Source organism: Scyliorhinus canicula, chromosome 2 (assembly GCF_902713615.1).
Source record: "Scyliorhinus canicula chromosome 2, sScyCan1.1, whole genome shotgun sequence".
NCBI classification, from domain to species: domain Eukaryota; kingdom Metazoa; phylum Chordata; class Chondrichthyes; order Carcharhiniformes; family Scyliorhinidae; genus Scyliorhinus; species Scyliorhinus canicula.
The window spans coordinates 91,041,027-91,064,845 of NC_052147.1; the positions used below are offsets into that span (position 1 = coordinate 91,041,027).

General features: G+C 47.4%; 1 protein-coding gene across 1 annotated transcript in view; it reads left to right on the forward strand.

The window, feature by feature from the left end:
• Positions 1-23,500, forward strand: part of sptbn5 (spectrin, beta, non-erythrocytic 5) — a 332,093-nt gene extending 308,593 nt beyond the window's left edge. Inside the window, exons 60-70 of the mRNA XM_038790252.1 lie at positions 2,251-2,355; positions 2,564-3,337; positions 4,925-4,996; positions 5,751-5,837; positions 6,969-7,060; positions 8,121-8,206; positions 13,230-13,293; positions 18,150-18,248; positions 21,234-21,346; positions 22,242-22,376; positions 23,181-23,500. Coding sequence (XP_038646180.1) covers positions 2,251-2,355; positions 2,564-3,337; positions 4,925-4,996; positions 5,751-5,837; positions 6,969-7,060; positions 8,121-8,206; positions 13,230-13,293; positions 18,150-18,248; positions 21,234-21,346; positions 22,242-22,376; positions 23,181-23,413 — 1,860 coding nt within the window. The 3' untranslated portion in view covers positions 23,414-23,500. The remainder of the gene's footprint in view (positions 1-2,250; positions 2,356-2,563; positions 3,338-4,924; positions 4,997-5,750; positions 5,838-6,968; positions 7,061-8,120; positions 8,207-13,229; positions 13,294-18,149; positions 18,249-21,233; positions 21,347-22,241; positions 22,377-23,180) is intronic.
• Positions 23,501-23,819: the final 319 nt, after the last annotated feature.

Sequence of the window (23,819 nt, forward strand, 5' to 3'; positions counted from 1 at the left end):
TGAAATTGAACAGAGTGGGCCAATGTCTGAACCCATGTGTCAACCATGAATTCACAAAGGATGATACCAGAACTGAATGGTTACAACCATCAGGAAAGATCAAACAGTCTGGGGAATTTTTCTCTATCAAAGAGAAAGATGAGGGCATGCCTAATAAAGATCTTTATTTCGGAGATATACAAGGAGTTGATGGAATGGGAAGGGGTCCCTATTGGAGAGGCGAGGAGGAGTTGAGAGGGGAGTTGGAAGTCGGACTATGGGAAAAGGCCTTGAGGAGAGTTAATTCATCCTCGTCATGTGCCAGGTTTAGACTGATCCAGTACAAGGTGGTCCATAGGGCTCACATGACTGTGGCCCGGATGAGTAGGTTTTTTGAGGAAGTTGAGGACAGATGCGGGCGGTGTGGGGGGGGGAGTAACCTGGCGAACCACGTACACATGTTCTGGGCATGTCTGAAGTTGAGGGGATTCTGGCAGGGATTTGTGGACATCATGTCAGAGGTCCTGGAAGGGAGGGTGACTCCGAGTCCAGAAATGGCAATATTTGGAGTGTCGGAAGATCTGGAAGCCCAGGGGGGGAGAAAGGCTGACGTTTTGGCCTTTGCTTCCCTGGTGGCCCAGAGATGGATTTTGCTGGGATAGAGGGACTCTGAGCTTCCAAAGTCAGGAGTGTGGGTCAGTGACATGGCAGCGTTTCTCAGGCTGGAAAAGATTACGTTTGCCTTGAGAGGTTCAATGCAGGGGTTTGCTCGGAGGTGGCAGCCGTTCATCGACTTTTTTAAGGAAAACTGAACATCAGCAGTAAGGGAAGGGGGGGAGAAAAATGAGAGGGATGGCAGTGTAAAATAAGAGAAGGGGATCTAATATATGGGTAGTTAGGAGCTAGGGCGGGGGGGTAGTTGGTGAGGTTATTGTAATATTGTCGCGCGTGTCAGGCCGCAAGGCTGTTTAGAATGTTAATTTGTGAAACCGTGAAAATTACAAATGCTCCAATAAAATGTTTTCTAAAATAAAAAATAAAGATCTTTAAAATTATGAAGGTAGGCAGGTCGATGTAGATAAAAAGATGGATTTGGCCAATGTTGCAGCCCTCCGAGCTCAGAATTATCCAGTGTATCGTGAACTCAGAATTACCCGGTGTATTGTAAAGTCAGAATTACCCAGTGTATCATAAAGTCAGAATTACCCAGTGTATCGTAAAGTCAGAATTACCCGGTGTATCGTAAAGTCAGAATTACCCGGTGTATCGTAAAGTCAGAATTACCCAGTGTATTGTAAAGTCAGAATTACCCAGTGTATCATAAAGTCAGAATTACCCAGTGTATCGTAAAGTCAGAATTACCCAGTGTATCGTAAAGTCAGAATGACCCGGTGTATCGTAAAGTCAGAATTACCCAGTGTATCGTAAAGTCAGAATTACCCAGTGTATCATAAAGTCAGAATTACCCAGTGTATCGTAAAGTCAGAATTACCCAGTGTATCGTAAAGTCAGAATTACCCAGTGTATCGTAAAGTCAGAATTACCCAGTGTATCGTAAAGTCAGAATTACCCAGTGTATCGTAAAGTCAGAATTACCCAGTGTATCGTAAAGTCAGAATTACCCGGTGTATCGTAAAGTCAGAATTACCCAGTGTATTGTAAAGTCAGAATTACCCGGTGTATCGTAAAGTCAGAATTACCCGGTGTATCGTAAAGTCAGAATTACCCGGTGTATCGTAAAGTCAGAATTACCCGGTGTATCGTAAAGTCAGAATTACCCGGTGTATCGTAAAGTCAGAATTACCTGGTGTATCGTAAAGTCAGAATTACCCGGTGTATCGTAAAGTCAGAATTACCCAGTGTATCGTAAAGTCAGAATTACCCAGTGTATTGTAAAGTCAGAAATACCCAGTGTATTGTAAACTCAGTATTACCCGGTGTATTGTAAACTCAGATTTACCCAGCGTATCATAAACTCAGATTTACCCAGTGTATCGTAAACTTAGATTTTCCCAGTGTATTATAAACTCAACATTACCCGATGTATTGTAACCTCAGAAATACCTGGTGTATTGTAAACAGAGAATTACCTGGTGGATCGTAAACTCCGAATTACCCGGTACATTATAAACTCAGAATTACCCGGTGTATTGTAAACTCAGTATTACCCGGTATATCGTAAGCTCAACATTATCCGGTATATTGTAAACTCAGAAGTGTCTGGTATATTGTCAACTCAGAATTACCCTCACTTTATTTTCTCCCTCTCAGGACTCTGTCAGTGAAGTGGAAGATTTAATCAAGAATCACGAGGACTTTGAGAAGATGCTAGAAGCTCAGGATGAGAAGATTGGCCAACTGGAAAATGTGATAAAGGTCTGACATGCAGCATTGCTTCAACCCAAACCTCTACCTCCCCTTCGTAATGATGAGAATGATGACAGGGATCTGTTATTAACAATATGCTGAATGTACAGGGGCATCAGGAGCTATTATTACTCTCCTTGTGTGTAATTTCAGACAGTTGTTTTGACTGTAACAGATGAGGTTGTGTAATTTCAGACTGTTCTTTGACTGATTTCAGGGGGAAGGATTCATGACACAGTTGAACCCGAAGGAAAAAGAACGCAAAGTGGCTCGGGTTCCCTCCTTAAAAAGAAAAGCATTCGACAAAAAGCCAGCACCTTTGAAGATGCTTGGAAGGATCAATTCCGACATTGAGAGGCTACCAAAGTCCTGGTCCAAAGAGGTAGTCGTTAGCCCTGCCCCGAGGAGCCCCTCAACTTCTGACCTATTCTTCTCTCCAGTCCGAAGGTCTGCGAGCCCCCAAAGGGATGCAGATGCTGCCGCTGGCCTTAAACATGATGAAGAGGACCAGAGACGATCACTCGTCCAATCACCTTTGACATCAAAATCTTTCACCCTTCACAATTATGAAGTAAGAAGTCCAGAAAGGAGGCCTTCAAATCCAATCCGGTCCAAACCTTCAGTCCCACCCAGACCCCTCTCCAGGCTTTCTTCAAGTGACGATTACTCCGTGAAGGTACAAGATTTAACCTCACCTGCTAGAGAGAGCATCAGCAGAGAGACACCCACTAAATCACAATCTGTGCCCCAAAGTCCTCCACTCAACCCTTCTTTAACCCACTCTGAAACCAGTCGGGATTCTTCCCTGGGTGATCCCCCTACAGCTCAGCCAGAACAAACCACAACTTTGGTTGAAACCTGCTCAGTAGCGTCCAGCCCAATGGTGAAGCTGGGATCCAATGCATCTAGGATTGCCGATTCTCTAACACTCATTGGGCTTCAGGTCAGCCCTCAGCAATCAAATTCTACAGGCGCAGCAAAGAGTGAAAAGGTAGGAACACCGTTCGCTACAGCATTCCCAAATTTCTCGAATATTGTAAATAGATTTGACAATTGGTGTTAAGTTTCTTAATTCCTCTCCATTTCTCTGTACTCTAAATTTATTTTTTACAAACTCCGGTTTAGCCTAGTTGGCTGGACAGCTGGTTTGTGATGCAGAACAAGGCCAAGAGGGTGGGTTTAATACTGGCTGAGGTTATTCATGAAGGCCCACCTTCTCAACCTTGCCCCTCACTTGAGGTGTGGCGATCCTCAGGTTAAATCACCACCAGTCAGCTCTCCCTCTCAAAGGGGAAAGCAGCCAATGGTCATCTGGGACTATGGGGGCTTTACTTTACTTTCTTCTTCTTTTTCTAAATAATTTTAGAGTACTCAATTAATTTTTTCCAATTAAGGCGCATTTTAGCATGGCTGATCCACGTAGCCTGCACATCTTTGGGTTGTGGGGGCGAAACCCATGCAAGCACGGGGAGAAGGTGCAAACTCCACACGGACAGTGACCCAGAGCCGGGATCGAACCTGGGACCTTGCCGGCGTGAGGCAGCAGTGCTAACCACTGCGCCACTGTGCTGCTCTTGCCTTCACCATCAGTCTCCCGTGTAAAAGTAAAGTAAAGAGCCCACGAGATCCAAGGAAATTTGGCAAATTGGATCCAGAATTGTCTGAGTTGCGGGCAGCGGGGGGGTGATGGTCGAGGGGTACTTTTTCTCACTGGAAGCTTGTGTCCAGTGGGGTCCTGCAGGGATCAATTTTGGGCCCTTGCTGTTTGTGGTTTATATAAATGATTTAGACATGAAGGAGGGTTGATCAGTAGGTTCGTGGGTGTAACAAAAATTGGTGGCGTGGTAAATAATGAGGATAACCTTAGATTACAGGAGGATAGAGATGTGGTGCTCAGATGAGCTAATCAGTTGTAAATTGAATTCGATCCGGATAAGTGTGAGGTGATGCACTTGGGTAGGTGTGTATGTACACTGGTCCCTTAAGGTAGCAGAGCAGGTGGGCTGGGTGGATCAGAAAGCATATGGTTTACTTGCCTTTATTAGCTGAGGAATAGAGTTTAAGAGCAGAGAGGTTATGCTGGAACTGTATAAAACGCTGGTTAGGGCACAGCTAGAGAATTGAGTGCTGTTGCTGTTCTGGAATCCACATTATAGGAGGGATGTAATCACACTTGAAAAGGTGCAGAGGAGATTTACCAGGAGGTTGCCTGGGCTAGAGAATTTTAACTATGAAGAGAGATTGGATAGACTGGGGTTGTTTTCCTTGGAGCAGAGGAGACTGAGTGGGGACATGATTGAGATGTATAAAATTATGAGGGGTATGCATAAAGTAGACAGGAAGTAACTTTTCCCCTTGATGGAGGGATCAATGACCAGGGGGCATAGATTTAAGGTAAGGGGCAGGAGGTTTAGAGGGAATGTGAGGAAAAACATTTTCATCGCCAGGGTAGTGGGAATCTGGAACTCCCTGCCTAAAAGATTGGAGGAGGCAGAGACCCTCATAACATTTAAGAAGTATTTAGATGTGCAGTCGTGAAAGGTGCTCTATAAATGGAAATTCTTTCTTTCTTTCTCAGGTCACTCCACAATATCAGACTATGGAGGGCACACTCGACCGAAAGCACAGACTACACTCCGGAGGGACTAAGGTAGAAACTAATGGAAAAGAGGGAGGGTAAAGAGGGAGATCTACTTTCTATAGTACCACTTGGACTCACGGTCAAGTAATACACTGCCAGCTGCACAGTTACGCTCCCTGTCCAACAACCCCAAAGCGCTGTGACACATTTCACATCCCTCGACAGCTCTCCGGAGCTGGAAGTGTTGGGTTCATACTTGGCAATTTGGGCTGAGGACATGTGCCTTTTTGGAGCTGTGCTGATTCCCAGCCCAGCATGTTGGTCACTTGCAAACAGTAATCGGAGGACACATGCAGTCATCGGTCTGAGCAACACTTGAATTGAGAAAGGGGAATGAGAAGTGTCCACAATGTCTGTCGCTGGTTTGTTTATTTTGAGACTGCCAGTCTTGTACAATTGTTATAGTGCCCTGGTAGCTCCTTGTTTAAACTGCAGCTGATAGGAAGCCTGCTGTAGCCTTTTCCCTTCAGTAATCCTGCAATTGGCGTGTGGAGAGAAGATGGTGGATAATGATGGCTGGGCTGGAAGGTGATTGATTGTTGAGTGGAAATGGGGATTTGTGCAGCCAACACCTAAAAGCAGACCAAATGGTCATTATCTCATTGTTGTTTGTTGGATGTTGCTGTCCACAGATTTACTACTGCACATTTATACATAACACTTCAAAAGTGCTTAACTGGTTGAGCAGTTTTTTAGAACACCCTGTGATACTGTTCAGATGCAAATTTATTCTTTTTACTCTTAACTTTAATTTCATATTTAGGCCGACTCCAAAGCCTGGGCCACCTATTTTGTGATTCTGGAAGGACAAACTCTCTGTTTCTACAAGAGCAAGAGTGAGACTTTCACAGTAAGTTGTCATCTCCTGGCACCCGCGACAGAGAATCAAGGGCTTTCTAAGAGAGTAGATTTTGCCCAGTTCAAAACTGATTTCATTATCTGTGTTAATTCAACCTCGGAACAAAGGTACTCACCCGTTAGCCCAGCAGATAGAGGGGATGATAGTTGGTCTCATCAAACTGAGAGAGGATGATGCTGAGTATCATGTGAGAGTACCTTTAAGAAATGGGGGTTTATAAAATAGCTGTAGTGGGTGTACCTTTAAGAAATGGGTGTTTATCAGTGATGTCAGTGTGGGTGGAGCTAGGCAGTCTGTCTGCTTTTACTTTCACTTTGGGCTCACAGCTACAGGGTGTGTTTAGGTTTTTTTTATATTAGGAGAAGCTGCAGTCACAGCAAGATGTGTATGAATCTCTGCAAGCTTATGAAGATTCATTTGGTAATTTCAAAGTGGTAACTGTTCTCAGTAATGAAGTTAAACCTGATGTCTTCCTGTAAAAAGGGTTTTTTGTCTTAAGGATGTTGCAAGGAAAGATTAAGAGTTACTTAGAGAGTACTGTATTCTTTGGGGGATGTATTGGTGTTGATAGTTGTTAAGATGTTTACTGTGGGTTTATAAAGTGTTAACTGGTTTCATAAATAAACATTGTTTTAATTTAAAAGTACTGTAGATTTCTGTTGCATCACACCTATAAAGTAGGCCCTTGTGCTCCCCATAACCACAATCTATTAAAAGTTGGGGGTCAGGTGAACTCCATGCTACACTTTGGGATTCTCTAAACCCTGGCCCATAACATGAGGATCAATCACTTTCAGATCAAGTGAAGCTCCCCGAACACTGTCCCATTGAACACTTTCAAGGCGGGGACAACTTGGGTAGGATGCCGAATAAAGCTCCCTCTATACTGTGCCAATACAAAACACTGCCAGGTCAGGTACAGCGATGGTTAGATACTCCGTGAAGCTTCCTCTACAATGAACTATTTTTCTAAGCTTTGTGTGATGTTTGGTCCCATTTAAGAACTCCTTGTCTGTGTTGTTTAGCTTCCTTTAAACACCCAAGAACTAGGCTCTGTGTAATGACCTGTTCTCTCTAAGCATTCCCTGACTAAGGATTGTGTGTTCCCCTTGCTTTCTGTAGGATTCGCCATGCTCTCCACCTCTCAGCATCGTTAATGCAAGATGTGAGGCAGCTGCCGATTACTGGAAGAAGGAACACACTTTCCGTTTATGGTATGTAACATCAGCTGAACAACGAGAAGCAAGCATTACTCGGTGTGGGAGGATGTGTCACAGTGTGCCCCTGAGAGAACATTGCAGACAGAAGAAAGTCTGCTCCTAATACTTACACAATCCAACTGTACCGATACACATCAGCCACTGGGATACAAATTGAGCTCCCAGAGATTCACCAGAACTCTGCCCTTGTTCAAGCCAAGGGGAAGATGTTAATAAGTGAGGAGTTCATAAAGTGTTCATTGTGGTGATATGCATCACTGTAGATACACAAGAGGTTAATGTAAGTACACGTAGACTAGCTAGACACTAGAGGGAGCACCAGAGACATGACACACAGACACTCAACCAATAGGTCAGTAAGATAGGACACGACCAATGGGCAGTCACGATACACACAGAAGTGACACTACCACAGGGGGGCATTACACCAACCCATATATAAAGGACACAGCACACCTGATCTCTCTCTTTCCAGTGGAGACACTCAGTGAGTACAGACACAGGGTTGATTCAACATCACACCCACCACGTGGATTGTAGCAGACTGGCTCGTCAGTCTGAGTAGCTATAGAAGGATTAACAGTAGAGGCGAATCCGAGTAGCAGAATTGTTAATAGTTTAATAAACGTGTTGAAGTTATCTCCACATCTGAACCTTCCTTTGTCAGAGTGAACATCAAGGAAGCAGCTTATGCTACGCCAAGAGCATAACAAGACATTCATCTGCTGCTGAAACCCTCAGCTATGCCTTTGTTACCTCCAGACCTAATTATTCCCACGCACTCCTGACTGGATTCATAGGTTCCACTCTCTAGGTTTGAAGTGATCCAAGCCTCTGCTGCCCGTGTCAGAGTTCACACCAAGACCTATTCATCCCTCCCCTTGTGCTCGCTGACTTACATTGGCTCCTTCAAATTTAAATAGTTTATCTGGTGATAATACATATACCCAGCAAGACTGTGTGTCTATGAGAATCAGTACATACACCTAGATCTTGGTATGTTTGCTGTGTGAGGCTCTGCAGTGAACAATCTGAATACAATCTGTTTCCCTAGGCTCAGTGACGAGGCTGAATATCTCTTCTCTGCTCCATCGAGCAAACTGATGGACGAGTGGATCCAGAAGATCAGAAACAATGCAGGTAACTGGGTTTGGATGGGTGGCCTTCTCCTGTCAGTGTTCATGCCCTAAGCTTCTTTGCCTCTTTCTCCATTGAGACGCTTCTTAAAACCTATCCCTTTAAAAAGTCACCTCTCCTGGAATCTCCTTATGAAACTCAGTGTCTGGTCATGCTATGTCTTGGGATATTTTTCTATGTTAAAGGAGCTATATAAATGCAATTTGTTGTTGTTGGAAGGGTTTCATTTTACCACATCTCAGAATGGCAGAAGCAAACAGCTATTTGCAATTGTTACATCCCTTTGAAACATCCCTTAGTGTTTTACAGAAGGGAAAATAACCTGCCAGTCGAGTGGTGGAAGAGGGTGAGGGCTGGCAACCATCAGGATAGGTGTAGAGGAGATTATTGAAGGATAGGGTGAACTAGCCAGAGTTTTCTCCTTATTTATTTATGAGATGTGTGTTTCACTGTCAAGGCCAGTATTTGTTGCCCATTCCTAATTTTCCTTGACCAGGCATTAGTGAGCTGAGTGGTGTAGGTGCTCCCACAGTGCTGCTAGTTGGGGAGTTCCAGGATTTTGCTCACCTCGATGAAGGAATGGTGATATCTTTTTGCAATCAGGGTGGTGGGTGACTTTGAGGACAACTTGCAGCTGACAGTGTTTCCACCCGTCTGCTGCCCTTTGCAAGTGGACGGCTGTTTCCAGTAGGATTCTGCAGGGCTCAGTGCTAGACCTCCTGCTTTCTGTGGTATATATTAATGATTTGGACATAAATGTAGGGGGAATACTTCCAGCTACAGAGAGGAACAAGACAGGGCTGCCCCCTGTCCCCACTCTTGCAATCGAACCCCTGGCGATAGCCCAGCGGGACGCAAAAAGCTGGAAGGCAATCCGGAGAGGAGACAGAGAGCACAGAGATTCACTCTATGCAGATGACCGCTCCTCTACGTCTCGAAGCCACAGGAGGGACTGAAGGCAATACTGCAAATCCTGAAAGAGTTTGGAACCTTCTCAGGCTACAAACTTAACCTGGGCAAAAGGAGACATTCCCAGTGAACCCAAATGGGGAGGGGCAGAGCTGGAGGGGCTCCCGTTTAAAACAGCCCAGAACAGATTCCGTTACTTGAGGATCCAGATAGCCAGAGACTGGACACAGATCTACAAGTGGAACCTGACCAGCCTGGTGGAGGACGTAAGAAAGGACCTTCAACGGTGGGGCTCACTCCCACTCTCCCTGGCGGGGAGAATGCAGACGACCAAGATAAACGTACTGCCAAGGTGGTTCCTCCTGTTTAAATCCATCACGATCTTCATCCCCAAGGCCTTTTTCCAAAACATAGACAGGCTAATCATGGTGTTTGTGGGGGAGTAAGAACCCGAGAATTCCCAAACCGAAACTGCAAAGAGGGAAAGTCAGAGGGGGCCTGGCTCTACCAAATCTACAATACTGCCACTGGGCAGCGACGGCAGAAAGAGTGAGGGGATGGGTACAAGAACCCGACACAGATTGGGTACAAATGGAGGAGGCATCTCCCGTCCGCCTCAACAAGACACACAACGAGCCCAGTGGTAGTGGCCACGCTGAGAACATGGACCCAGTTGAGACAACACTTCAGGATAATTAAAATGTCCCATATGGCCCCCATCTGCGGCAATCACAGATTCCCCCCCAAACATGCCAGATACCACCTTCAAAAGATGGAGGCGGGACGGGGGTTACACTGACGGTCGGGGACTTCTTCATAGGGCGCAGACTGGCGACACTGGACGAACTGACGAGGATGTGGAAACTAGCAAGAGGGCAGGAATTGAGACACCTCCAAATAAAGCACTTCCTCTGCAAAGAGACACTAGGGTACCCCGGGGCCCCAGAAAGCACACTACTAGAGGACCTGATAGGCACAAGCAGCGAGAAGGGGGCTGCTATGTGGGAAAATATACGGACAGCTACTGACAGAGCCTGAATACCACTGGATGAGACCAGACAAAAATGGGAGGATGAACTGGGGACTGGGGTGGGGACTCTGGAGCGAAGCACTGAACAGGGCGAACTCCACCTCCTCCTGCGGAAGGCTAAGCCTAATGCAGCTCAAAGTGGTGCACAGAGCGCACCTGACCAGAACCCGAAAGAGCAGGCTCTTCCCGGAGGTGGAGGACAAACACCAACATGTTTTGGGCTTACCGGGTTCTGGACAGCCTTCTCCGAGGCAATGTCCAAGGTTGTGGGGGTGAGGGTGAAGCCATGCCCAATAGAGGCAATCTTCGGGGTATCGGAGCAGCCAGAGTTACACATGGGGAAGGGGGCTAACGCCCTTGCTTTCGCTTCCCTACTCGTACGCCAGAGAATCCTGCTTGGCTGGCGATCAGCAGCACCACCCAAAGCTGCAGACTGGCTCGCTGACATCTCGGAATTTCTCCACCTAGAGAAGATTAAGTACGCCACCCGAGGGTCGGAGGAAGGCTTCCTGGATACTTGGGGGCAGTTCGTTGGCCTGTTCCAAAACCTGTTCCAGGCCAGCAACGAGGAGTAAGCCAGGGAAAAAAAAAGATGAAGAACCAAAGGACTGCGTCAAATGAAGGACAAAACAAACCTCTCTGTAAAATAAAGCATATTAGCGCATGCAAGAAAAATGTAATGTATGTAAGTAACATACTCTCATTTCTTCTACTCACGGTAGCATGGTGGTTAGCATCAATGCTTCACAGCTCCAGGGTCCCAGGTTCGATTCCCGGCTGGGTCACTGTCTGTGTGGAGTCTGCACGTCCTCCCCGTGTGTGCGTGGGTTTCCTCCGGGTGCTCCGGTTTCCTCCCACAGTCCAAAGATGTGCGGGTTAGGTGGATTGGCCATGCTAAATTGCCCGTAGTGTAAGGTTAATGGGGGGATTGTTGGGTTACGGGTATGTGGGTTTAAGTGGGGTGATCATTGCTCGGCACAACATCGAGGGCCGAAGGGCCTGTTCTGTGCTGTACTGTTCAATGTTCTATGTTCTAACTGTTTATAAATATGAGAAAAGCCAATAAAAAGATTTTCAAAAAAAAATAAATGGAGGGGGCATGCTGAAGAAGTTTGCACATGACACAAAATTGCCACGTAGTTGATAACGATGTGTAACGATTTTGTCCAAAGATGTGTAGGTGGGGTGGATTGGCCATGATAAATTGTCCCTTAGTGTCCAAAGGTTAGTTGACGTTACGGGGATAGGAGAGGGAATTGGGCCTAGATAAGGTGCTCTTTCAGAGGGTTGGTGCAGCCTTGATGGGCCCACTTCAACACTGTCAGACTTCTATGGTTCTGAGTGTAGAAGAAATGAGAGTTAATGTCCACAAATCCCTGAAGGCTGATAAGATGGTTAGGAAGGCATATGGAATCCTTTCATTTATTAGATGAGGCTGAGTAGGGAGGTTATGCTGGAACTTGAGTACTGTGTCATGTTCTTGTCTCTTGTCGCCTCATTACAGAAAGGATGTAATTGCACTAGAGGGGGTACAAAGGAGATTTACTTAGATATTGCCAGCAACATTGCAGCAATGATGGAAGATTGGTTCGTCTGAAGTTGTTCTCCTTGGAACAGCGGAAGCTGAGAGGAGATTTGATTGAGATGTGCAAAATGGTGAGCAGCCTGGATAGATTGGAATGGAAAAGCCTGTTTGCTTTAGCAGAGAGGGCAGTGACTCGAGAGCGTAGATTTAAAGTGATTCATAGAAAAATTAATGGGGAGATGAGGAAAAATCTTTTCACCCAGAAGATTGTAGGACTTACTGCCTGAAAGGGAAGTGGAGGCAGAAACCTTAAACTCATTTAAAAGGTGTGTGGATATGCACCTCAAATGTCGTAACCTGCAGGTCTATAGACCAAATGCCAGAAAGTGGGATTAGGCTGGGTGGCTCAGCTTCTCAGCGGTGCAGACTCGATGGGCCAAGTGGCCTCTTTTCTGTGCTGTAAACTTTCTGTGATCTGTGGTCAGTTCCTTCCACTTTTCAGGTGAAAATATAATTTGCCACTTAGCGCAAGCCTGAATATTATCCAGGTCTTGCTGCAGGCAGGCATGGACTGCTTCAGTATCTGAGAAGTTATGAATGGAACTGAACATTGTGCATTCATCAGTGAACATTCGCACTTCTAATGAAGTAGCTGAACATAGTTGAGCCTAGAGACACTACCCTGAGTAACTCCTGCAGCAATGTCCAGGAGCTGAGATGATTGGTCTCCAACAACCACAGCCATCTTCCTTTGTGTTTGGTATGACTCCAACTAGTGGAGAATTTTCCTCCATTTTCCCACTGACTTCAATTCTGTTGGGTCTCTTTGATGCCACACCCGGTCAGATGCTGCCTTGATGTCAAGGGCAGTCACTCTGACCTCACCTCTTGAGTTCAGTTCTTTTGTCCACGTTTGGACTGAGACTGTAGTGAAGTCAGGAGTCAAATGGCCTTGGCAGAACCCAAACTGATCATCAGTGAACAGATTAGTGCTGTGCAAGTGCCGTTTGATAGCATGCCGACGATACTTTCAATCACTTTCTGATGATCGAGAATAGTCTGATGGGGCGTTAATTTGTCTGATTGGATTTGTCCTGCTATTTATGGGACAGGACATAGCTGGGTATTTTTCCACAATTATTGGGTAGAAGCAAGTGTTGTAGCTGTACTGGAATAGCTTGGCTTGGTGAGCAGTCCTGACAGAATTCAACTGAGCATCAGTCAGCAGATTATTGCTGAGTACATTCTACTTGATATCACTGTTGACAATGCCTTCTGTCAGTTTGCTGATGATCGAGTAAACTGACAAGGCAGTAACTGACTGGATTAAGTTTGAACTACTTCTTGTGAACAGGAAAACTGAGAAATGTTCCACATTGTTGGGATAGATGCCAGAGTACGAACTGGTCAGTGACGGAAGAGGGACAGAGTATGGGGCAGTCAATGATAGAGGAGTGAGCTAAATGTTGGACTACGTGTAGAACAATCACAGTAATATTTTGCGCTGATATGTAACCCATTACAAGCCTGGGGATGTTGACTCTTCCTGTGCTGTTTTGCAGATTCTGATGAAGCAAATTTGTCATCTGACAATAGCTCTCCTTCGCAGTCTCCACAAGTCTCCTGGTGAGTAGATTATCCCTTAACAGAAAATGCTGGACAATCTCAGCAGGTCTGACAGCATTGGTGGAGAGAGAATGGAGCTAAGGTTTTGAGTCTTTGGGGCAACATGGTGGCATAGTCTTTAGCACTGTTGCCTCACAGTGCCAGGGACCCGGGTTAAATTCCAGCCTTGGGTGACTGTATGAAGTTTTCACGATCTCCCCATGTCTGCATGGGTTTCCTCCAGGTGTTCCGGTTTTCTACCATAGTCCAAAGATGTTGGTTTATGGGGAAAGGGTGGGGGAGTTGGACTTGGTAAAGTGCTCTTTTGGAGGGTTAGTGCAGACTCGATGGGCCAAATGGCCGCCTCCTGCACTGTAGAGATTTTACGATTCTAAGAGGCATCCAGACTCGAAACGTTAACTCCGTTCTCTCCCCACAGAGGCTGTCAGACCTGCTGAGATTGTCCAGTATTTCTGTTTTGGTTTGGGATTCCAGCATCCGCAGTAATTAGCTTTTATCTCGGAGATTATCCCTTACATTACCCAAAACCCCATTACAATCCCACGCCATACAGGCAAGGGCTCTGAATGTTTCCTTGCCTCTTGGAGACATTAATTGTAATGGAATTGCAATTCCACAGGTCCTTCTCTTGTACCTTGTCCATTTTCCTGTGGGAACCAACACAGTGAACATCATTATTAGGCTAGTCAACTATTCCGAATCCAATCCAGATCTCTTTTGGCGCACATGCATGCATGTATGTGCCAGGCACACGTATACATGTTCACTGTCAGCTACAGAAACCATGCTGTTCCCCACCCAATTGAGTCACTGAGTCCTCCTTCTTGCAGCCCAGATCATTGAATCGTACAATCCCTACCCAGTGCAGGAGGCCATTCGGCCGGTCGAGTCTGCACCAACCCTCCAAAATTGAGCACCCTACCTAGGTGCACTCCCCACCCTATCCCCATAATGCCACACATTGATCATGGCCAATCCACCTAACCTGCACATCTTTGGACTGTGGGAGGAAACGCACCCGGAGGAAACCCACGCAGACACAGGGAAAATGTGCAAACTCCACGTAGTCGCCCAAGTCCGGAATCAGACTGGGGTCCCTGGTGCTGTGAAGCAGAAGTGCTAACCACTGTGCCACCGTGTTGCCAGAGGGTTCAGAGAATGCTGGCAATCATTGGGTACGGCTCTGAATTGAGTACATACAGTATTTGGATTTCCAAAATGTATTTGATATGGTGCCACATCTAAAGTTATTGCGGAAAATAAAAGTTCACGTTGTAGGGGGTAACATGTTTGCATATTGGATAGATGATTAGCTAACTAATAGAAAATCAAGATAGGCATAAATGGTGAATTTTCTGGACGGCAAGATGTAATGAGTAGAATGCCACAGGGATCAGTGCTGGGGTCTCAATTTTTTACAATTCATATAGATTACTTGGATGAAGGGACCTGAGGTATAGTTGCTAAATTTGCTGAAGACACAAAGATAGGTAGGAAGGTAAATTGTGAGGAGAACAACAGGAAGGTTACAACAGGATGTAGATAGGTTAAGTGAATGGGCAAAGGTCTGGCAAATATAGAGTATAATGTGGAAAAATGTGAAATTGTCCAATTTGGCAGGAAGAATAAAAAGAAGCACAGAGCTCTGAGATGCAGAGAGATCTGGGTGTCCTAGTGCATGAATCACAAAAAGCTAATATGCAGATGCAGTAAGTAATTAGGAAAGCTAATAGAATATTATTGTTTATTGCAAGGGGAATTGAACACAATTAGAGACGTTATGCTTCAGTTATACAGTGCAATAATCAGACAACATCTGGAATACTGTGTATAGTATTGGTCTTCTTATTTAAGGAAGGATGTAAATGCATTGGAAGCAGTTCATAGAACGTTTACCAAAATAATACCTGGAATGAGCTGGTTGTCTTACACGGTAGAGTTTAGAAGAATAAGACGACTTGATTGAAACCTTTAAGATCCTGAGGGGTCTTAACAGGGTGGATGCGAAGAGGATGTTTCCTCTTGTGGTAGAATCTAGAACTAGGGGTCACTGCTTAAAAATGAAGGGCCATCCACTTAGGACGGCGATTAGAATTGTTTTCTCTCAGAGGGTCATGAGTCTCTGGAACTCTCCATCAAAAGGTGGTGGAAGCAGAGTTAAATTCTTGATAAACAAAGGGAAGAAAGGTTATCGGGATAGGTGGGAGTGTGGAGTTGAGGTTAAATTCAGATCAGCCATGTCTTCATGAAAGAGAAACCTAAATTCAAAACCATGGATAGCAGCATCATACACAATCTATCTACCCTGTACAATCTGGGCCCTGCTCAATCCCCAGGTATCCTGCACTCTGGGCCCTGCTCAATCCCCAGGTATCCTCCACTCTGGGCCCTGCTCAATCCCCAGGTATCCTACACTCTGGGCCCTGCTCAATCCCCAGGTATCCTCCACTCTGGGCCCTACTCAATCCCCAGGTATCCTACACTCTGGGCCCTGCTCAATCCCCAGGTATCCTCCACTCTGGGCCCTGCTCAATCCCCAGGTATCCTCCACTCTGGGCCCTGCTCAATCCCCAGGTATCCTGCCCTCTGGGCCCTGCTCAATCCCCAGGTATCCTGCACTCTGGGCCCTGCTCAATCCCCAGGTATCCTCCACTCTGGGCCCTGCTCAATCCCCAGGTATCCTCCACTCTGGGCCCTGCTCAATCCCCAGGTATCCTGCACTCTGGGCCCTGCTCAATCCCCAGGTATCCTCCACTCTGGGACCTGCTCAATCCCCAGGTATCCTGCACTCTGGGCCCTGCTCAATCCCCAGGTATCCTGCCCTCTGGGCCCTGCTCAATCCCCAGGTATCCTCCACTCTGGGCCCTGCTCAATCCCCAGGTATCCTCCACTCTGGGCCCTGCTCAATCCCCAGGGATCCTGCACTCTGGGCCCTGCTCAATCCCCAGGGATCCTGCACTCTGGCCCCTGCTCAATCCACAGGTATCCTGCACTCTGGGCCCTGCTCAATCCCCAGGTATCCTCCACTCTGGGCCCTGCTCAATCCCCAGGGATCCTGCACTCTGGGCCCTGCTCAATCCCCAGGGATCCTGCACTCTGGCCCCTGCTCAATCCACAGGTATCCTCCACTCTGGGCCCTGCTCAATCCCCAGGTATCCTCCACTCTGGGCCCTGCTCAATCCCCAGGTAACCTGCACTCTGGGCCCTGCTCAATCCCCAGGTATCCTGCACTCTGGGCCCTGCTCAATCCCCAGGTATCCTACACTCTGGGTCCTGCTCAATCCCAGGTATCCTGCACTCTGGACCCTGCTCAATCCCCAGGTATCCTGCACTCTGGGCCCTGCTCAATCCCCAGGTATCCTCCACTCTGGGCCCTGCTCAATCCCCAGGTATCCTCCACTCTGAGCCCTGCTCAATCCCCAGGTATCCTCCACTCTGGTCACTGCTCAATCCCCAGGTATCCTGCACTCTGGGCCCTGCTCAATCCCCAGGTATCCTGCACTCTGGGCCCTGCTCAATCCCAGGTATCCTGCACTCTGGCCACTGCTCAATCCCCAGGTATTCTGCATTCTAGGTCCTGCTCAATCCTTAGATATCCTGCACTCTGGGCCCTGCTCAATCCCCAGGTATCCTGCACTCTGGTCACTGCTCAATCCCCAGGTATCCTGCACTCTGGGCCCTGCTCAATCCCCAGGTATCCTGCACTCTGGGCCCTGCTCAATCCCCTGGTATCCTCCACTCTGGGCCCTGCTCAATCCCCAGGTATCCTGCACTCTGGGCCCTGCTCAATTCCCAGGTATCCTGCACTCTGGGCCCTGCTCAATCCCCAGGTATCCTCCACTCTGGGCCCTGCTCAATCCCCAGGTATCCTCCACTCTGAGCCCTGCTCAATCCCCAGGTATCCTCCACTCTGGTCACTGCTCAATCCCCAGGTATCCTGCACTCTGGCCCCTGCTCAATCCCCAGGTATTCTGCATTCTAGGTCCTGCTCAATCCCCAGGTATCCTGCACTCTGGGCCCTGCTCAATCCCCAGGTATCCTCCACTCTGGTCACTGCTCAATCCCCAGGTATCCTGCACTCTGGGCCCTGCTCAATCCCCAGGTATCCTGCACTCTGGGCCCTGCTCAATCCCCAGGTATCCTGCACTCTGGGCCCTGCTCAATCCCCAGGTATCCTGCACTCTGGGCCCTGCTCAATCCCCAGGTATCCTCCACTCTGGGCCCTGCTCAATCCCCAGGTATCCTCCACTCTGGTCACTGCTCAATCCCCAGGTATCCTGCACTCTAGGCCCTGCTCAATCCCCAGGTATCCTGCACTCTGGGCCCTGCTCAGTCCCAGGTATCCTGCACTGTGGCCCCTGCTCAATCCCCAGGTATTCTGCATTCTAGGTCCTGCTCAATCCTTGGATATCCTGCACTCTGGGCCCTGCTCAATCCCAGGTATCCTGCACTCTGGTCACTGCTCAATCCCCAGGTATTCTGCATTCTAGGTCCTGCTCAATCCTTGGATATCATGCACTCTGGGCCCTGCTCAATCCCCAGGTACCCTGCACTCTGGTCACTGCTCAATCCCCAGGTATTCTGCATTCTAGGTCCTGCTCAATCCTTGGATATCATGCACTCTGGGCCCGGCTCAATCCTTGGATATCCTGCACTCTGGTCACTGCTCTTCCGGTTTTCTGCTCGCTGGGCCCTGCTCCTCCTTGTATCCAGTGTTCTGAGTCCCCACTGAGTCCCAGCCAACTCCAGAAAGTGGGAAGAAATTTTGTACTAACATAATATTTAATATATTCTGTGAACTGGGTGGATTGTCTGGGATCTGCTGCTGAATATTCATGTTGCTTCTTTCTCCCAAGGGAACCATCCAAGGCAAAGTCTCACCTCACTCCAGGAAGCCCTATGAAGATTGGGATGCCATTGGGGAAACCCAGAAGCAACAAAGATTTACTTCCCAGGTATGAGGGACGAGGGAAATAGAGTGCTTGTAGTGGAGGACTGGAAGTGTGCCCTCGCTGTAACACGGCTGACCTGTTAAGGAGGGTGGCTGTAGCTCCCACATACTGTTCATGTTGTTTCAGAGTGTGCAATTGATTCACTGCTTTGATGTTATAATTTACTATCACTGAGTTTTACTGTGTCCCTCCACAATTGTAGCTTTAGAATATTGTTTCTGGCTATGATGCTACATAACATAAGACATAACAAATCACTGTCATTCAATGCATTATATAACATTTTTGTATATGTCTGTTATGTTGAAAAGCTTACGTCAGTAGACACTTCCTGTCTATAAATCACAACCCCGTTGCCACATTCTTTCCACACATTGTGCCAACTATTTGTTAGAAATCTCAATGTCCACATTCTAAATAAAAAGGTCCATTGTCAGCGAGCTCCCATCGCTGTCTTGTTACTTGCTTTGATCATTAGGGACTGCAGAGTGATCTTTTCCCACAAAATGGTTTCTGAACATTTTTCATCATTGAGTAAACTCTCATTCTGGCCAACAGTTTCAAATAAAAACAATAAAAATCATTGTTTCACAACAGCATGATTAAATTTGACCATAGGATTGTCTTTTAATATGTACAGTGACCTTTTTAGTTGGAGGACTAAATCCCTGCCAAGAGACTCCTGGTGTCCTCGGACTGTTTGACAAGGGGGACTTCCGGTGGTTGGAATTGATGTGACACAGTTGGTTAAGGGGAGAAGACGGCGGACATCTTGGGGAGGGCCTGAGGATGAGCGAGGTGTGGACCTGGGAGAGCTGGTTAAAGGGGGGCTATGGCTGATCGGTGAGAGGAGGGGGGAATGTGGGAGAGCACCCAACTCAGTTGGTTATGTGGAAGGTTTGCGGTTTGAATGGCCCAGTTAAAAGGTCTCGCATTTTAGCACACTTGAAATTGAACTCAGATGTGGTGTTTCTTCAGGAGACACACCTGAAGATGAGGCTGAGGGAGGGTTGGGTGGGGCAGGTATTCCATTCGTGGTTGGAGATGAAGACCAGGGGGAGGTGGCGGTGCTGATCAATGAGGTGGAAAGTATAGTAAATGGCCCTGGGGGTAGGTTTATGATGGTGAGTAGGATGCTGAAGGGGACACTGATGGCGCTAATGAATGTATATGCCCCAAATTGGGATAATGTGGATTTTCTGAGGCAGATTTTGGCACCTGGACACGCACCTGCTGATTATATGGGGGGGATTTTAATATGGTACTGGATCCTGAGTTGGACCGGTCATGCCCTAGGTCACTGAAGGTTTCGACCATGGAAAAGAAATGCTGTGATTTATGGAATGTATGGGGGGAGGATGGTCCTGTGGTGGTTTGCAATGCCAAGGGTAAAGGCGTTTAATATTTCTCGCACTTGCACTGAATGTACTCCTGGATTGATTTCTTTGTCTTACATATAGATGACATAGAACAGTATAGCACAGAACAGGCCCTTCGGCCCTCGATGTTGTGCCGAGCAATGATCACCCTACTCAAGCCAACGTCTTGGATCAGACGCTCTTGGCAGGGGTGGTTGGATCGGAGTATTTGGCGATTGTGGTCTCTGACCACATGTCGCATTGGTTGGACTTGCAGGTGGCAATAGGTGAGGCTCAGCGCCCGCAGTGGAGGTTGGAGGTGGGATTGTTGGCGGATAAGGGGGTTTGCAAAAGGGTGAAGGTGGCCATCCGGAATTGTGTGGAGCAGGATAAGACGGGAGAGGTTTCCACCTCCTCGTTGTGGGAGGTGCTGAAGGCAGTAGTCAGGGGGGATTTTAATCAACGCGGACGCACGGGGAGAGGGTAGAGCGGACTAAAAGGGTGAAGTTGATGGGAGGACATTCTGAGGGTGGATCAGTGCTATTCGGTGGCGCCAGACAAGTTGCAGTCTCCAAGGGTTCAGGGGGAGAAGGCGCAGGGACTGGGGGCCCTAATTGGGCTGAGGGAGGTAATGGATTGCGTGGGATTGATCCAGGAGGGGAAGGGCCGGGCCCAGATGGGTTCCTAGTGGAGTTCTGTTAGAAGTTTGGGTTGGAACTGGGCCTCTGCTAGTGGAGATGTGTAATGAATCGATTGCGGGCGGGCGGGGGAGAGAGGGAGAGAGAGAGAGAGAGAGAGCGAGAGCGATTCTACAGAAGAACAAGGATCCGGAGCAGTGTGGATCATGCCGCACAATCTCGCTGTTGAATGTAGATGCAAAGCTGTTGCCGAAGGTGCTGGCGACGCGGATAGAGGATTGTGTGCCAGGTTGATAGGTTAGGACCAGGTGGGGTTTGTGAAGGGGCAGTAGTTGCCAGTGAACATACGGAGTGTTGTGATGTGCATCACTGTAAATACACAAGGGGTTAATGTAAATACATGTAGACTAGCTAGACACTAGAGGGAGCACCAGAGACATGACACACAGACACTCATCCAATAGAACAGTTAGATAGGACACGACCAATGGGCATTCACGATGCACACAGATGTGACACTACCACAGGGGGGCATTACACCAACCCATATATAAAGGACACCACACATATGATCTGCATCTTTCCAGTGGAGACAGTCAGTGAGTACAGACACAGGGTTGATTCAATATCACTCCCACCACGTGGATTGTAGCAGACTGGTTAGTCAGTCTGGGTAGCTATAGTAGGATTAGCAGGAGTGTCGAACCCGAGTAATAGTGTAAATAGTTTAATCAACATGTTGAAGTTATCTCCACGTCTGAACCTTCCTTTGTCAAGTGCACCACAAGGAAGCCGCTTATGCCACACTTGGAGCATAACAAGGCTCGGAGGTTGCTTAATGTTACAATGTTTCTCTCAGAGAGATGAGAAGTGGAACTGATTGTGGAAATAGACCTGTAAGTGACAGGTGCTGTACCCGACTGACAGTATGAAATGATTCATGAACATGCAAGAGGTCATGATTTTTTTGTATTTTTTTTCATGATGTTTAGGAGAACTCCGTCTTTCAGACTTAAACAAAGCAGCTCATCGAATCTGTCTGCACAGAGAGGAGAGGGCCAACTGGAAAACTGCAGAAACAATAACACCATTAACAAGGCGAGAGGTACCTCAGCACTTAGAATAGCACGTATCATTGAGCTCACTCACTTATGGTCAGGAACAATCATTTGGTGATGTGGCATGAGCCATACTGGCGATTGGAGAGCAGGTTTGTTGTGGTGAGTTTGGGGAGAGCTGGGTCACTTGCCGTGGCAAGTGCAGAGACACCCAGTTTGTGAATTGAGGTGAGAGTGTAGGGAACTGGGACATGTGTTGCGGTGAGCACAGGGAGACGAGTTAGTGTATTGCGGGGTGAGCCAGGTGACATAATGCGGAACCTGCAGAGAGAACCAGATCACTTACCATGGGGAGTGCAGGGAGAGCCAATTTGCATATCATGTGGAGTGTGGTGAGAGGCAGTTCGTCTATCATAGGGAATGTTAGTTTGTGTATCGTGGGACATGCAGTGAGAGCTGGTTCACCTATCATGAACCAGGTGATAGGTGAACCAGCTCAGTAAGAGCCGGTGTGCATATCATGGTGAATGCAGGCAGAGCTAGTTTGGGTATCACAGGCGGGGCGGGGGCAGCTGATTTGCGTATTGTGGGGATTGCAGGGAGAGTCGGTTCATGTACCATGGGGAGTGTAAGGAGAACCAGTGTGCATATTGAGGGGTGGGTTGGACACAGCTAGAAACAGTGTAAAACAAATCAGTCTGACCGAGGGCTGGGGGCTGGCTCCACTGAAAATGAAAACTTCAAATGCAATCATGCGTAGCTGGGTCGAAGCTGCCCACACCCGGTAAAGCTTCAGTTTGATAAATGATACTGTTCACAGCATGTCTTGATCCTCCTCTGTCACGTCCCAAACACCATTAACCCATCAGACCCAGCTGTTGGTTATGCCACATTTTCTGCTCCAGCATTCACTGATATTATGTTGTGTTATATATTTGCTAGATCCCAATGCAGCTAGTAATTCAACAGAAGACGAGCAGTCCATGTCAGCCCCTCCAGTAAAACCTCGTCGCACCTACTACAACATCCACCCGTATCCAGAAGGTGGGGAACAGAAGGATCTGGGCCTGAGCACAGGTTAGTGTTATGACCTTTTTATGAAGCTCCGGAATGGATATGCCCCAGACTGCAGCCCTGTCAGCAGTGAGACTCATAGCCCAACCCACCCCTGGTCACAGGCTGCCCTGTTCAACCAGCTGATAACCTTACCATCCATTATCTGTGCAAGGGATTTTTCCCCCAGGAAACATGTTGGAAAACAGCAATTGCCATATCATTTTGAAATTTGTGTATGAGGTTGTGATTAAGATCAGAGTTCATGGATGCAGGAGAGGGAGCTAAGACCCACTAGCGTGCAAAAAGATGGTCCTTTAACCATTCCAGTATAATCTCCCACAGTAACATGCCCATGGCTATTGCAGGAATTGTGACTGGACTATGTACTGTGGGGGCCCAGCACAGCTTCCCACTGCTCCCCGTCACCAGCACGCACTGCGTTCAAAGTGCCAAAAAGAAATATACATCAAATTTCAAGGCGTCCACAATGCACGCTGTCCTAAGAGTCACCATTACCTGACCTTGTGTCCCAAGAGAATGACCATCCCCAATGTTCCCTCTTAGCTGAGCATTCTGTGGCCTCATGGATTCAGAAATGTGCACAACCAACATTCCCTTTCCGGTAGAGAAGTGTGTTGCTGTGCAGCAATTTTGAATGTACAGTGCAGTGCAATAGGCCACAAACAACAATGAAAAATTAGGAGGAACACTGAATGTCTGACTCCATATCCTGAGAGTCATGTAACCTGACCCTGTGGCTAGGTACAGCTGTAAGTGAATCGAGACTGTTCTTTCTAAAAATGTCCAACCTCTTGTGCCTGCCAGGTGCCAAACAGACATTGGGGAGTACCCCCAATCTGTATGTGGAGCGAAGGCACCCGGACCTCTCCATCAACCGAGAGGTGTGTGAAAGTCGGCGAAAGACCTGGGAGCCAGCGAGCACAGAGACACCCAACACTTTTGTGATGCCAATGTGGCACCACACACAGGACGCAGACATGGAAAGCAGGAAGAAAAAGGATAAAAATGTTTTCAAGAAACTTTTTACAAAGAAGTAACTTAGAGCTGCCTCAACCTGGCCCTCTGACTGCAATATGTAATCAAGAACTGCACAATGCCGAGCTTCACTATTGTGTCTTATCTGCAGCAACTCAGTGTGTGTGGGGGGGGGGGGGGGGGGGGGGGGGGAGATAATCTGGTACAGGTGTTTTATGTGGAAATGTGTCCTTCTAGCACATAAATAGAAACCGGAGTAGACAATTTGGTCTTTCACCCTACTCCACCATCCAATAAAAACATAGCTGATCTTCTACCTCAATTCCATATCTCTCAATTTCCTGGGGATCTAATATACTCAACAAATCCGGGAAGCTATGTATCTCCTTCCTGGCAAAGTCCCGAACCTGCATATATCTAAACACTTATTGCTCCAGCCCATACTTGCTTTCTTTACTTTTACTTCAT